Genomic DNA, 16,553 nt, shown 5'->3' on the forward strand with positions numbered 1-16,553 from the left:
GGCCTATAGAAGACTCTGAAAATATGAGTTCCAATATTGAAGTCAATTAAGTACGTACCAACCTACAGGTCACTATGACTAGCCAAGGTTTGCACTCCAAACACTCCTTATCGCCTTTTGCCTCCGGGCCTTTTAATCCGTAGGATGCATAATTGCTTTGTGTTTCTGGCAAATTATATTGTCTATTTGAATAACTTTATAGGGAAGCTAGTAATTAAGATGTGAGATGAGAATTGATTGTTAATAAAACAGTAAAACAAGCTGAATAAGGGTATAACTTAGTAAGTAGAATAAGGATTTTTCAGTGTTATGCATGTTATGTTAATGGCTGGAGATTCAGCAAGAATGGAGCAATTCACTTGGTGATCATATTGAGGCAGGTGGAAGGGATGTCGACATTAATGTTTCCTATGCTTTCTGCACGTCAACATGCAGAGATATTAATAAAATTGGAAAGCCTGAATCTTCTGGGCCTCATAATCATTGAGTGAATGTAACTGAAAAAGCAAGACTAGGGCCAGCAAGCAGGGACTCCAAAAACGACATGACGTCCTGCCATCGAGTCGTCGACACTCGACACCTCCGACCCCATGCATGAAACAGACGTCTTGAAAGTGTCAACAACATTTGCCCCTGCACAGTACATGTATATCATCCCCACCGGTGCTCATGTGCTTCAATTTCAACATTATTTCATGATCTTAGCAGTCGACGTCGCAGATTACAATAATTCAAAGCACCTTTACTGTAGAAAGACTCGAAACCCGGGATATCATGCTAGTTATACGATCGGGTTGTGAACTAATTTTGTGTGTATATATATATATATTATTGGCTTTGAAAGATGCAAAACATTGCATTTTAGCTCAGTTTTGAATGATTAACAAGGACGAACGTGGAGCTCTCCGAATCAGATGTAAGGGATCGAGCATGCATATATGCATGCATGGTATTCAAGTTTTAATTTTGAGCGTTCAACGACCCAACATTAATTAATTAGCCCATTTACAACTAATTAACGAAGTCCTGCGCGCATGCCCTCGATCGTACGTCCCTGTACATGCATCACACATGCATCTTTACTTTTAATTTGCTCCATGCATCTTGCCAACAGTCCTAATTTCATTATTTAATTAGCGGGCCATTATGTTCCAGATCAGGTACGTATTTGCCTTCAGTCTCACCATTACAACTCATGATCATATTGTCCTAATGATGGGAAAAAGAAATAAATTTTCATGAAGAGACTCATATATGATTAATAATCATGAATATCGTTTCATAGAGCTTTCTAGCTAGCTTTGACAACTGTGACGTGGTACACGTACTATACCTCGCTTTCATACATGACCAGCCGGAGCTGATCAAGAGAAGGATTTGAACATATATATACCTTTATAATTCCTGTAGTGCTCCATTAATATCACACACCTTACTATATGATCTTGACATCATATCCATAGATTACGCGTCATTTCCTCTGTTTTAGGAAGGCACTTTTAGACATTTTAGTGACTAAAAATAATCAGGAAAAATTAAAAAAAAAAAAAAACCATGCATGTTTAATTTATTCTGTTTTCCCAAAAAAAGAAAAGAAAAGAAAGAGATCATGTTTAGCTAGCTAACTCCATAGCTTTCCCACCCCTATTTCAACTGATCCTGAGTTAGAACCACAAAAGCATGACGAAAATCACCATTTCGTCTTAAAAAATATCTTTTAGAACGAATTTGAAGGAAACCGTTTGAAAGAGAATTTCTTTTGCCGCGGTTGAAATTCATCCCAGAATATCGTTCAAATTGTTACAATTTTACGTTCGAACATGATTAATTTGTTTGAACGATTGCAAAATACATTCGAACAAAAATAAATTATACACACGTTCAAACAGTATAAATTTAGCTTTCCATTCGAACGTTAAAGGGTCAGATCGAGTGGTAGAAGTTATGTTCAAACGGTAGAAGTTACGTTTGAACACTACGAAAATAAATGGCGTTCAAACGTAATGTGATCGTTCGAACTCTACAAAAATAAATTGCTTTCGAACATCATGTGATCGTTCGAACGCTACGAAAATAAATTGGGTTCGAATGTTATGAAAATTGTACGTTCGAACGGTAGAGTAATTTTCCGCTATAATAATTTTACTTAATGCGTCAAAATGTACGTTCGAATGGTTAAATTTAACCATCCAAACGTTAAAACATTACATTCGAACGGTTTCATTATTATGGACAAAATATTTCGTCTCTAATTATACCGTTCGAATCCGTTTGTACGGTATTGTTTTTCTATCATTTTTTTGACACGAAATCTGAAACTCATCCCTAAATCTCACTTTTGGAGATGATTTTTATTTCACTCTAAAATTAAATCGTCCAAGTCTTTTTTGTTGCAGTGAAGCTGTTCGGATAAGCCCTTTAAAACACTAGGATGGCCACCAAAACTTATTGATTTGACCCTATTTCCTAAGGAAATTTATATTTGTACTCCTGTTGAATGAGTAAGCTAGCATGCAGTAACTTAAGATCATACGTACGTACGTGCACACCTAGCTAGCTAGGTGTAATATTATAGCTATATAGCTGCTGTACACCCATGTAATTATAAAAAGATTAACTGTAGATGCCCTTTTATTTTTTTTTTTGGGGGGGGGGGGCGAGGGGGGTTTACTTGCTCGCGTGAACACATGCATGATGAGGAACAAGATATTTAAGAAGCATTATCAATCGATATTTTGCGAGCATATATGCACTTCTATCTGTTCGGAGGAGTTTGAGCCATGAATCCAGCTAACTTAGATCTAACTAGTAGAGTAGTGGTACTGTGTCCTTTCTATCAGATTGAGTTAAGCACAGCACATGTGCCTGCTGCATGCCTCAATTCTCATCCAAGGGGCCAATTAGAAGAAATGCCAACATGCATGCATGTGACTCGCCCAGATTCTAGCACGGATGAGGCGACATATACTCAGAGGTTCCGGTTGTACGGTCCGCCCATGTACCAATAATATTGTGCCTTTTTATTCACAGATATTTCAGGTGTCGCACGCACGCACAGATCTATCGGAGAGTCGACCGCGCAGAGAGAGAGAGAGAGAGAGAGAGAGAGATTTTAGGTAGGTTTGAAAGCAAACTTTCAAATGGTGTATATTGAACCAAGTCTCCTTCAATAATATTGCATCAACAACATTTGGTTCTCGTTCTTCCAAGTCTGTCGTTCGACACAAAAATTAGAAAGGGGCCGGAGAAAAGAAAAAAGAAAAAGAAAGAAATATATGTTTTTAGCAATGCCTTAAAATGGTGAAAAAAGATCCACCCTAATTTTTTCTCTGACAAAACCATGAGACGCGTGTTCCTTTACAAATCATAGGATTTCAATCTTCATAGATCATAGCTCTCTTCTTCGTACGTACATCAACTATACCAATCATTGATGATATTGCTTTTTGGCCTATAAATATCTGCCTGATCTCCGATCTTTCTGGACTACACTCATACACGCACTACTAGTCTCTATCCCTTTGATCTCTCGCTATCTTATAAACCCAGCCAGACTGCAGCTTCTCTTTATCCTTCCTAGCTAGCTGCATAACTAGCACATGCTAAAATCACTTAAAAATCCAGCACCTAACATATTTTCTTTCTTTATTTACTTCGTGGTTTAATTTGTTTGATCCCTTTATCATTGCGGTCAACAGAGTCGACGTCCGAGTCTGGTACTGATCATCAGCGCCTTTCCATAACAAAGACGTACGCACGCACGTCTTCGTCTATCCATTAATATTAATGCGGTGGAAGTAATCTTTCATCTTCAATCATTCCCTTATCTTTGAATTTTTCTCCTCAAGGAAAGCGATGATGCTGATCAATAATTCAGCTTCATTCCAATCACTTGCCAAAGTAGCTTATCAATTTTATTTTTTTTTAATTTTCTTGAAAGAACTATTAATTCGGTACGCACCACAAATACTACCTGCAACAAACTAAAGCCCCCATAGTTTCCGTGCATTGCAGATTGGAAGAAGCATTAATGGTGGAGTACACAACCTGTTGGAGCCGCCTCTAATTAAACCAGGTATATATATATATATATTAATTGTGGAGGACAGATCCTTGTTACATTAACAACTGCAAATATAATTTATATATATATATATCAGTTCTAAGTATAGATATTTTAAAAAACTACTTATTTATAGTCAGCAAAAATAACTATTACCGATTAAATTGAATCTATTTTTATTGTAAATAGTCATTACATCATAAATAATTCATCATAAATATATATTTTTCTTGCTGTAAGAAAAGATGCACATAACCTGCAGCTAGCTAGGGTTTAGAATCTCTCTAATCATTGGTTGCTTCAAGTCATGTAAATTACAACCATTCATTACAAATCCGGCAGACATGCACTAAAAGATCAATTTTGCATGCAATGATTAGTAGTAGTATCACACTACTGGACTAATTAAGGGCCAGTACTGCATATATTGAGATTAAATAGAGATAAACATGACAAATTGAGCTGATGCAGATCATTACAATAATTAAGTCATGTTTCTAGCCTGAATTAATTCATTAAATTGTTTAGCAATTAATGCTCCACTAGTACACGCTCGTGTACGGCAACAGGATAAGAGTTATTTATTTTCAGTGTCTAGACTTTCGACGAGATTTTTGTTGACCCTTTTTCCTTATTATGAGGGGTTGTACGTAATCTAAGCATAAAAAATAAAAAAAAATAAAAAACGATAAAAATATTTTTTTCTGAACTAAGTATTTTCCTATTAAAAAATTATTTTCATTGCAAAAAACAAAAATGCATTTTTGCCCTAAAACAAATTTTTTACCTTCCGACAAATTGTTTACATTTTGTGCTCCTTTAATCACAGGGAGATAACAAGTCGATGAGATATAGCCAGCATGTCGAAAAGTCTCACTTAATTTTTCTCCATTTTTTCAGAAAGATTGACTTAACACAGTCCAAATAATTACAGTTTGCTAGTTTGATTTTGACAAATATTGTTTATGCATGCATACATCCTTCATATACACTTTTAATATTTGTGTGCAATTTTTATTACATTTTTAAATGACAAGATATATATGTATATCTATATAGAAAATAAGAATATAATTATTATATTATTCGCAATAATAAGAATATAATTTCATCTACATAACACCAATTTTGGAATTCTCAACTGTTTTACAAGTACTCATTAACTATATATATATATATATATATACGTAGGTATATTTAATGCGAAATTGATCTTTCATGGACTAAATGGAATCACAGGATGACGGATTATTCAAATCCCCCCTTCAAAGTCAGAAAAATTCAAAAGATGACGACATATATAGACGATCGGGGAAAAAGCAGTTATTTATATATATTTTTTATATATTTTATTGATATGATTGACTGCATCAATTTTTTTAATATAAAATAATAATTTTGATTAATTACATTAATAAACTACACAAAAAATATATAAAAATAATTATACGCAGCAAAACTCAGCCCAAATAATGATGATACCCTTATATATAAAGATCTAACGACATTCTGTCACACCACCTTTCAGCCGCTAATCATCAACATGGACGCGGACCCACCATTTCACAAGGCCTACGAGAACCTCTTCGACAAAACTACCAAAAACATTCCGCAGGAGGACCTCCTCAATAAAAATGATAACAAGCTTTTCATCGTCGAGGAATGCGAGCTTCCTATTATCGATCTCAGCCGCTTGAACCTCAGTGAACTGGAGAAAGAGAAGTGTAAGGCAGAGATAGTGAGGGCTTCAAAAGAATGGGGTTTTTTTCAAGTTGTGAATCATGAAATTTCTAGTAAAATTTGGGAGAAGATAAGACTTGAGCAACAAAGGATGTTCAAACAACCATTCGATAAGAAGATCAAAGAGGACAAATACTTAAAACATTCAGCTGGAAGCTACCGTTGGGGCACACCTTCAGCAACAAATCTAAGCCAGTTATCATGGTCAGAAGCTTTTCACATTCCTTTGGTGGATATTTATAGCTCATCGGGTGGCTTCGACAGTACTCTCGGGTAATATTAATGCTAACAAGTAATTTTGGTTTTTTTTTTTTTTTTTTTTTTCTTGCACATTATATATTCTATTTCCTTCTTTGCCAAATAGGTAGCTAGATATAAAAAGTAGTACTACAGCCCATCGCGGAATAGGGAGATCAGGTTTTATCTGATGGTCATGCTACAACTGATCATTAGACTCCATATTGTACGTTTCATGTGATCTAGAGTACGAAGGCCAAACTTCGTGCATGCCTCTTAATTCATTCATTAATTTTTTTTATGATATTTCTTTATAATCATGGAAAAATACTACTTAGAGAGACATGCATGTACGTATACTATAAAAAAATTATTTATTTATAACTAGTTATTTCTTAATGACTATTTTCTATGAAAAGTAATTTATTTTCGTTGTAAATAGTCATTATCATCGTAAATAATTCATTACAAATACTTGTTTTTCGTATACCACAATAATACAGCTAGCACAACTACCTGGTGGTCTGGTTTCACAGTCCCGGTTTGATCGAAACTGGCCGGCCTCAAACTTCTACTTTGAAGTTATCGTTTATTATCTTTTAATCATTATCCTTTCATATTATCTTTTAAAAGAAAATTAATATTTTTTATCTTATTTTTATATATATATATATATATTTTAATTTATAGATTTTGGATTCGTCTCTTTTAACTCTACCCGCGTATTGTATGCTTAATTGGGGTTCAGTACTTTCACTCCTTGCCTCACATCAGTTTCATAGAAAGTATATGAAACGACAGCTCACCGCATCATCGACGAGTGATCACCTTCTGCTTTCACTGCATCACATGTAGATACTTTCGAACCACATCTTTTGAGCTAGGCACAGTTGCAGTACAGTACTGCACAATATTTCACAGTTTGCATCCGTGTACCGCGAAAGACACGTACGCGTGGCAAATGATCAAGCTGCATGCAGTATGCAATTCGTGGAACTCAATGTATGTAGACTGTAGTTCCTGATATCTTAGACACGATCTAACATGATCAGGCTTCTGCATGGCCCGGCCTTTCACTCTCTCTCTGTCTCTTCTCACTTTTCTGCCTCCTCACGTGTGATTACCATAGAATCAAACATCTCCACACGTGAATTTCACGAGTGAGCTTAGGAGTTAGGCATGACAGAGTAAACAGCTCTGGGCCATGGGGTGATCTGGGGCATGCCAGAACTTTATCACGTATAACTAGAAAGGAGCAACGAACTTGGACTGAACTTAAATTAATTCAATTTCCTACTTGTTTAGTATGCAATTTAGATAAGATGAAATGTTTTATTAAAAATTAAATAAAATATTATTATAATATAATTTTTTAATATAATTTTATTTTGAGATTTGAAATACTTAATTGTTTACTATATTTTGTGTGAGAGTTTAAGAAAGTTATAATAATTATATGAGGTGAGATGAGATAAGATAATCTAGTTTTGTGTAACCAAACTAGACTTTAGTCTAATTTTAAACTAAATCTAACATCTAAACACCTAACTCTCAAATCACTAAACTCATTTTAACTCAAAACCTCTTTACACATAGGACTCACAAATTTTTTTAACTCAACACCTATTTACACATTGGACCCACTACATTTTTCAATTTTTTATAAATACATCTAAACTCATTTTAACATCCAAACACATATAAACTCATCTTAGGTGAGTTTCACAAAACTCACTCCACTATCTTAACTCAGTACTACTATTCGTAAAGAATTCAACTCATCTCAATTCAGCTCAACATCTAAACAGGGCCTAAGTTATCATGTGGTGCATACGTATAAAGTAGCCTTCATCATTATGTATCGATTCTTGATGTGTTGAACCATCACTAATCCAAGTGCGTTTTCAAGAAAATCTTGCATTTTCATGCGTCCTTGAGATTTAATGGTTAATCCTAGGTGTTTTGTGCTTTGACAAGCCAATAATATCCAAAGTTTGTGAGTGTTGTGCCATATAATATTCTAGATTAGATAACCCTATTTACGTCTCTGGGCGCCCTGCTAATTTATTTGCTTAGTCTAACATAATTACTTGCCTTGTAATCATCCAGTACAATAGTGCAACAGTTTGTTACGGCAGTATCGAATTTGGCACAAAAACTAGCTGAGATCTTGGCTGAGAAAATGGGTCACGAGTCAACTTTCTTTCAAGAAAATTGTTTGCCAAGCACTTGCTATCTTCGAATGAATCACTACCCACCTTGCCCAATCGCTCTAGATGATCAGGTATTTGGTCTAACGCCACACACTGATAGTGACTTCCTCACAATATTGCATCAAGACCAGGTTGGTGGACTGCAATTGGTGAAAGATGGGAAATGGATTGCGGTTAAACCTAATCCAGAGGCTCTTATTATCAACATTGGAGACTTATTTCAGGTAGATCTAGCATCTTTTACAATATCATATCACCTAATTTGAGATAATATAAATATTTCATGTAATACTTTTTGGCTGCTGGTAATTGATTATCTCATGCATGTAGGCATGGAGCAACGGTACGTATGTGAGTGTAAAACACCGTGTGGTGACAAACCCAGTAGTAGAACGATTTTCCACTGCATATTTCTTTTGTCCAGCATATGACACTGTAATACAGAGTTGCTGTGAACCTGCAATCTACAAAGAGTTCAGCTTTAGGGAATATAGGCAGCAGGTCCAAGCGGATGTTCAAAAATTGGGTTCCAAAATAGGACTTGCTAGATTTCTTGTTTAAAGGCAATACCCCAAGAATGTTGCATGCATGCATCTACTAAGTTATAATGATGTTGATATATATATATATATATATATATATATATATATATATATGTATGTATATAGTAGAGAGAAATATTAAATCTAGCACTACTTCGAACTGCAAAATAAGAAAGGCATATATGCATGGTAGTTCTCAGTTTGCATGATTGACTGCAATGTGAACAAAAAACTTTTGGATGTTTTTGTTGAGGGCCGCAGTTTTTGATCTTAACATGTCATGCCTACATCAGGGTTCTGTATATATGTATGATCAATATTCTTATATCTGTCTATATTATATAGAAGCTTAATTAATGGCGGTGGTGATCATGAAACCGCGGCATGGGCGCATGCCTGCATGCAAGCTTTCGTTCCATGCACGCAATCCCTCCCAGCTAGTGAAAAATCAGACTACTTGTTCCTCAATTTTATTTTTTCTACCTCATGAGTCTTCACTTTCCTGCGCATCAAGAATTGAATCTGACTCTGCAACGTGATCTTCGATTTGCATTAAATAATAATAATAATTTGTACGTTGATAACAGTACGTTATCTTGGAAAGGGTTCCAGTATTGCTTGACATGCACGTACTGATCTACAACCATATTCGATTGAATTAAGATGCATATGGATAGTGAAAATGTTTCATATCATCTCATTTTATTTCATTATTTCAATTTTTTCAAATCTCTAAACAATAATAATATTAAAGAGTAATGTTTATATACTTCATACTCTCATCATATTTTCATCACACTATATAAGATGTGGTACATTTATCACTATTGAATCATCTTACATAGTAGGATGAGAGTGTGGTATATAGAATTTCTTAATATTAAAAAATAATATTCTAACAATATTTTATTCAACTTTTAACTTTTATCTAAAATAATTTAATCTCATTTCACTATCCAAATCACACCTTTTGTTTTGTTTTTTTTTTTTTTTTTTTTTTTTTTTTTTTTTTTTTTTTTTTTTTTTTTTCGTTTTTTGTGAAGAATAGCATATATTTATTGATAAACCTTCATCAAAGAAGAGAAAGAATACAAGATGGACAATCCTCCCTCTGAATAGAATCCTCCTGATCTAATTCTAAAGCATTCTTAGCTAAACAATGAGCCACGTACAACATTAACTTCCCTTCTAACATGCCTAAAATTCCACTTCTTAGCTTGTCACATCTGTGATTATCATCCTGCAAGGCCTGCACTATTCCAAGAGGTATCTTGTTGTGTGATGCTATTAATCACTTGAAGATAGCCACCTTCCAAGATAATCCTTCTTAGACCCAGTTCTCTACCAAAAATTGTTGCTTGAAGAGCTCCAAATTAAAGGATTCAACCAATAATGGATTATAGAAGAAATCACGACGTTGCATTCTTTAATTTTCTGTCAGTATCAAATTAATTCACTGTTTACGTAACAAGTAAAAATACTACGTATGTGAGAGTCAGTGAAAAACTGGAATACACAGTACGGGTACGTAGCAGCTAGCACCACGAAGGCCATGCATGTTATTAATTAGATACATCGCGGACACGTGGAATATTGCAATGAGATCACAAGACGTTGATCAGGTACGTGCATGCAACTTCGTGGATCAGAGTCCTTACATGCTATTGGCTAGACTACACATAGATATCTATAATTGGGTAGATTACACGTAGATCATATCTATATTAATTAGTTTAATTAGCATGGTTAGCAATTATCTTCGGTGTAATTCAGTTAATTAGCTTGCTTAATTAATTAGTTAATTCGCTTGTAATAATTTGTAGTAAAATTGTTGGTTTTACTAATAAAATGACAGCAATAAAATTGAAATCTCAGAATTTTGTCTTTCATTTGTTCTCTTCCAACGAATTCTCTCTCTCCCAACTTCAATTATAACATGGTATCTATCAAATTTTCTACCCTTAAAAGCAGTTTCTGAATCTTTAATTTTCTGTCAGAGTAATGTCACTCTTCACCATATATAGATTTTATAGTTTTCAATCACGTCATCTGTACTTTATATAAATATATTTAAAGCAATTTTCATATATCATCAACCACTTAATTAAAGATATATATAATAAAATTTAAGGTGAATAATAATATTTTTTATTTTTTATTTCTATATATCATCCATAAGAAAATATATAGAGCAAGGGTGTCATCCAAACTTTGGTGCAGAATCGGACAGTTTGGAACATGCATAGAGATATCATGCTAATAACATTAATGTAATTATCTATGGCATGCTGCATGCATATCAATAATAATATTGAGACTTTGTATATCACTAATATCTGAGATTTCTCAAGCTAAATTTGAGGTGACACAAATTTTCTTTTTCTTCTTTTTTTTTTTTTTTAATTCTCTTACCATATACTATATATGGACTATCCAGATTCCCCGATATGCATTTGATTTCGCACTCCATAAATCTACGAATATAATTATCTTCTTAGTTAAAAATAAATTTAGACACTCCCAAACATGAAGCGGGTTGTTTTTTAATTGGCAGACAATGGTGATTCATGTTCTGCACCTAGGTATATCCCATATTCTGAAGATCCCGAGGGCTGCAAGAATTATCGAAGTAAAATTGCTGTTGGAGACAGAGTTTGGTACTGCACCAGACAGGATAGACCTGGAGTACAATAAACTATGGGGCTGAGAAACTGAGATGAGCTGACTTTACTGGATTATCAAATTCCATTCAGAGGGACACTAATTTTGTCGAAGAAATTCCATGTTTGGGTCAAGATAGAATCCGACCGTAGGTTTTACATTATGGTTAATGATTTTGTTGTGTAATGTTGTGCAAAACACAGATTAACGACGACAAACAAAATAAAAGCAATCACAATCAAGCACATAACGTACAATATATGTAGTTCGGCAAATTGTCTATATCTACAGAGCTGCAGAAATCTTATTCATAGATAAGATTATAATCACTCAATCTCAATTCACTCTCTCTAGGGCTTTTTACTCTCTCACACAATATACACTCACTAGGCAATTATTCTCTCTCAAAATATACTTAAGGCCGTACAAAACAAGTCTAATATGATATATTTATAGCAAAGGGTGCTGGAAACCCTAATTTGGCAAAATCAGCTTACTTCGCTCGAGCGCACCTCGAGCGAACGGCCAAATCAACATTGGCTCGAGCGGATGTCAAGCGAACACTAGAGTTTGTGTCTCGCACGAGCTCATTGCCGAGTGAGACTTGAGCGAACTCTCGGACTTAAGTTTCGCTCGAGCCCAGTGTCGAGCGCATGTCGAGCGAACTTCGCTCGAGCACACTTTCAGCAAACACATTTTTCAGCTCAAAAACCAGTCTCTACATACACCACAACAAATTTAACCAATGTGGCCGAGCTGAAAGAGTTTATCTTTATGAAATCTAGTTTGGCCACTCCAATTTCCCAAAGATTGTGATCTTGATATCAATTGTTTTCTATGCGATAACGGAACTGGCGACAAATCTGAAAGATATCTTCATTGAGCTGCATTAATAATATTGTTTGAGCATAATTTATGGTGATTTTTTAAGCCTTCTTTCCTCCTAAGTATTGCTAATGTGATAGCAATACATGTTATTACTATCATGTTCCTCCAAATCAGAACACAAATGTTTGGTCAGAGAAACTATTCACTTATATATTACTGGCACTCCAACTGTCTGAGACCTATTTTTTTCACAATAAAAATAAAAACCTTGCAAAAGTAGCAAAAACCCACATCAAGAGAACCACAAAGTGTGAAACCCCCTATGATAAGGATAAAGGTACGTGGTATATGAGATCACATATTGCTTGGGAATGAGAAGTTCTTGCTCTTTATAAGGTTTCAATAGGGCTCCAATTGTATCATTGACTAGTGCTTTTAGAGTATAGGCCATGTGGTTTGGACTTTCCATTGGGGCATTACACAAAAATTCAACTTTTTAGCAAAAATCTGACAACTCCATTCCAAATTTCTCAAAGCCTTCAAGTGAATGTGTTTAAAACATATTGAAATCTTATTTGAACCAAAGCTTGTACATAGGGATTCAGTTACTCAAAGAGTGAACAACCACGAATATCAGAAAGACCCGTATTTTCTACAAATCCTAACACGGGGCATATGATCTTGAAGAGAGTAGTAAAACAGAGCTACAATTTTTCTAACCATTAAAAAGAAAATGGATTTTGCAAGAAATGAGAAATATGCTTGTTGAAACGCTCTATTTAGAGAAAAGGGAAATGACCTAGATGGTAAAAATGATAGAAAATCATGGGACTTTATATCTAACTCTGCTAAAGCTGAGCATAGGGCAGCAACGGAGCACGATCTAACAAGAAGGGAGAGAGTTATGAGTGTGTTGAGGAATAATCTCATATTGCATGTGGACAAGTTCTTGAGCATGTTTATAAGAAATGATCAATCTTCTCTTATTGAACCGGTTTTATGTGATGAGTTAGGCCTATGAATTTCTTCATAGTATCAGAGTCTGCCATAGGACGAATGGGGGCCCATACTACTTACTCTGTGACAAGGACCAGAAAAAATACTGGACTGCATGTGAGGGGGGGTGTTGAGAAATAATCTCACATTACCTATGAACATAGTCTTGGGCATGTTTATAATGAATGATCAATCATCTCTTATTAAACCGGTTTTATGAGATAAGTTAGGTCCATAAATTTCTTCAGAATACATGGTGCCAAAATGTAAATATTTCAAGAGAAATTAAGACTTTAGCATCCCACAAAAGTAATTAATAAAAAAAATTAGTGTGACTTGATATGATACTTACATTAGATTGTAAAGTTATTGTTTTTTTTATATAAAATAGATGTAACGTATCATAGACCGGAAGTTATATCAATTTATAAATTTACTTGAATAAAATTAACGGAATCACTTATCATATTTCAATGTTCAGAATATATCACTCGCCAAACATGTACGCCTAAAGAAAATTTTCTTTATACTAATTAATACGAAGGTTCAGTGCTGAATTACCTTAATAATATTATTCCACTAGCGTCGATTGGATGAAACTTCTTCGTGCATGATGAACAGAATCTTCCTTCATTGGAGTCTTGGATAAGCAAAGTACTAGTCCAATTTCTATATAATTTATACATGATCCCCCTTGGGACCCCATGACACCTACCTTTGGCCTCTCAAATTATTTGATTAATATATATTATTACATAGATGGATTTAATATATAAATTACCATTTATATTATGAAAAGAACAAGTTTTGGTATTAACACCTCATTTAAAATCTAACCATTGAGATTGATAAAAAAAAAAAATCTAACCAATTTTGATAGTTTTTTACGTGCATTGGAAAAATGATCCATGTTGATTATATGATATAATTATTATAGCTCAAAAAAATTTGTGGACGTTCAAAAAACTAAATTATTAGTATAATTATTTTCTAAGGAAAATTAAATTTTACAATCTTGAATTATAATCTTTTGTAATATGTATCTTAAGCTATTAAAACTCTCAATCAAATTTATATATTTATATATATATATATTACGAAATTTAAATAATTTTTATTTTTCATTGAGATCTGACCATTAAGATTGTCCCTGATCATCACATATTTTTCGTCAATTAATATAACAATCTTGAGCTTGGTCATCAAAATTCTTAATTAATTTAATTTACATGAACGTTTTGGACTCACGTTTTCGGTTAGGCCGGGCATAGTGATTGCTTAAGAGAGGCGTATCATGTGGAAGGAACTGATCCAAAAGGTGCATGCATGCTTGCATATTTTTTCACTGCTTGGCGCGCGTTCTTCTCAATTGGTTTAGCTAGGTTGCCTATTCTGACTATATATTATATATGATGCAGCCTATTCTGACTATATATATATATATATATATATATATATATATATATATATATATATATTATATATTCATGCAGTATTTTTTTTCTGTAATATATTTTCATGAGAGTGATTTCACAGAAGATCATAAAAAATTAATAGATATATAGCTAAAAGTTGACAGATTCCAATATAAAACGTTTATGTGATGATGAGTATTCCAACAGCTTGGCTAGCTTGCGCTGTTGAGTATTTTGTTTACAGAATTCTAGTGTGAAACACATGGCTTCACACACATGGATGTCCATGGATATCCATTAGGTAAAAAAAGCAAGTATTTATATACTTTTAGGGTGTCCACAAATTGAAGTGACTTCACGTGATCTGTTATATCTATTTTATAATAAAAGTAACTTTACAATTTGACCAACCATATTAAATCACATGAATTTATGGAATTATTTTATGTAATTACTTTGTGGCTAAAGTATTTGTTCTTTTTCTTTTTTTTATCATTTCATTTTTCTTTAAAAGATTGCATGAGATTTGGACAGTGTACGTACAGTTACGCATATGTACACGAGGAAATTTCCTTCAGATCACTAAGCAAATACAGCTACCTAGCTCTCGATGTAAGATAGAGATCAATATGCTTGCTTGCAGCTGACATCGTTCAACTACCATTCTTTGCTCTTCCTATTATTAATATCTTGAAGCATCTTCTTTTCTCCATGCAAACACAGTTCCACATTGGGATCCATCCTTCCATTGATTTCCCAGAAATTTGGGCGGCATGGCTGACTCTGAACACTCGTCTTCAGACAGGCTTAGGTTCCAAATCCCTTCAAATGACACTTTCACCGACTCTGGGGGTGTTATTCTTTGGAGATAAATATATAGTTTCTAAGCTCTTTGATTTGCATCGAGTACTGCGTTTTTAAGCTTAATGTTCTGTTCATAGACAGTAGTTATTGTCTCTCTTTTTTTCGCATTATCTGCCTCAAATTCTTAGATAGTTTTTCTTCCCCCTTTTATTCAAAAACATCTTTGAAGGCCATATTTTTGTTCTCTCATGTTTTAGCTCTTTGTTCTGTCACAAATCTTGTCGTTTTTGTGGCTCTATATTTGAATTTGTTGAGTTCCCTTACATGGAGTCCTATAAGTTTGTCTACCTGATCTTGGGTGCTTACAGCTTCAGGGGAAACAAGCGAAGAATCCAAGCTAGATTTCTCTGTAGATGAGGAGATGCTTATCATAAGGATGTACAATCTGGTTGGAAAAAGGTTATTTAGCTCTCATTTCTAAATTTCTACAGCTTAATTCTCTTCTGAGTTTCCCATGCTGAAAAAAAAAAAAAAAAGTAAAAAAAGCTTCTTCAAAGCTGAATTCTAATTACTATGATCAGGTGGCCTCTGATTGCTGGAAGGATCCCACGAAGAACAGCTGAGGAAATTGAGAAGTACTGGACTTCTAGATACTCAACAAATGAAAGAACAGAAATTTATTGCTGCCCCCTAAGCATGTAATATGGTTTGAATATCTGAGGAGAAACCTCTTTGGGTTCGACCAGAATTCGTTTGCAAATCTGCACAACTGCCTTCGAGAAACTAACCATTCCCTAGCCATAGATACTGACGTTTTGGATTTCACGGCCCTTAAGCCTTCTGTTAATGTGCAAAAAATGTGCTATGAAAAGGAGTCCAACGTTGAATTTTTCTGTTTTTCTTTTGACTTTCTTTCAGCTGTCTTTGTCTGTCAAACAAACTTTCAGCCCCCATGGTCTTATGTTTCTTTAATCCATAACCTTATCCAAGCTGTCTCATGTTTATCTTTTTATAATCTTCTTATTTTTCGGAAGTGAAATTTGACATATTTGAG

The 16,553-nt window shown here is 34.2% G+C and overlaps 2 protein-coding genes across 7 annotated transcripts; both read left to right on the forward strand.

The window, feature by feature from the left end:
* Positions 1-3,473: 3,473 nt before the first annotated feature.
* On the forward strand, positions 3,474-9,154 carry LOC121268198 (gibberellin 2-beta-dioxygenase 8-like). 6 transcript variants are annotated; one of them, XM_041172345.1, is made up of 7 exons: positions 3,474-3,750; positions 3,849-3,900; positions 3,999-4,075; positions 4,526-4,528; positions 5,585-6,076; positions 8,150-8,477; positions 8,584-9,154. In XM_041172345.1, the coding sequence occupies exons 5-7, from the start codon at positions 5,607-5,609 to the stop codon at positions 8,812-8,814; spliced, it is 1,029 nt and encodes a 342-aa protein (XP_041028279.1). In that variant the 5' UTR covers positions 3,474-3,750; positions 3,849-3,900; positions 3,999-4,075; positions 4,526-4,528; positions 5,585-5,606; the 3' UTR covers positions 8,815-9,154. The 6 variants fall into 6 exon arrangements, with proteins under 6 accessions (XP_041028279.1, XP_041028282.1, XP_041028283.1 ...); XM_041172348.1 differs by lacking the exon at positions 4,526-4,528; XM_041172349.1 differs by lacking the exon at positions 4,526-4,528 and having other exon boundaries at positions 5,592-6,076.
* Positions 9,155-15,468: 6,314 nt separating this feature from the next.
* On the forward strand, positions 15,469-16,201 carry LOC121267034 (MYB-like transcription factor ETC3). Its single transcript, XM_041170916.1, has 3 exons — positions 15,469-15,547; positions 15,868-15,958; positions 16,081-16,201. The coding sequence occupies exons 1-3, from the start codon at positions 15,469-15,471 to the stop codon at positions 16,199-16,201; spliced, it is 291 nt and encodes a 96-aa protein (XP_041026850.1).
* The last annotated feature ends 352 nt before the right edge of the window (positions 16,202-16,553 follow it).

The sequence above is a fragment of the Juglans microcarpa x Juglans regia genome, chromosome 5S (assembly GCF_004785595.1).
Source record: "Juglans microcarpa x Juglans regia isolate MS1-56 chromosome 5S, Jm3101_v1.0, whole genome shotgun sequence".
NCBI lineage: Eukaryota > Viridiplantae > Streptophyta > Magnoliopsida > Fagales > Juglandaceae > Juglans > Juglans microcarpa x Juglans regia.

Coding starts and splice junctions, on each gene's coding strand:
- LOC121268198 (XM_041172345.1), top strand. CDS start 5,607: ATGGACGCGGACCCACCATTTCACAAGGCCTACGAGAACCTCTTCGAC. Junction 6,077..8,149: donor GGCTTCGACAGTACTCTCGG/GTAATATTAATG, acceptor GTAATCATCCAG/TACAATAGTGCAACAGTTTG. Junction 8,478..8,583: donor ACATTGGAGACTTATTTCAG/GTAGATCTAGCA, acceptor TCATGCATGTAG/GCATGGAGCAACGGTACGTA.
- LOC121267034 (XM_041170916.1), top strand. CDS start 15,469: ATGGCTGACTCTGAACACTCGTCTTCAGACAGGCTTAGGTTCCAAATC. Junction 15,548..15,867: donor CACTTTCACCGACTCTGGGG/GTGTTATTCTTT, acceptor GGGTGCTTACAG/CTTCAGGGGAAACAAGCGAA. Junction 15,959..16,080: donor TACAATCTGGTTGGAAAAAG/GTTATTTAGCTC, acceptor TACTATGATCAG/GTGGCCTCTGATTGCTGGAA.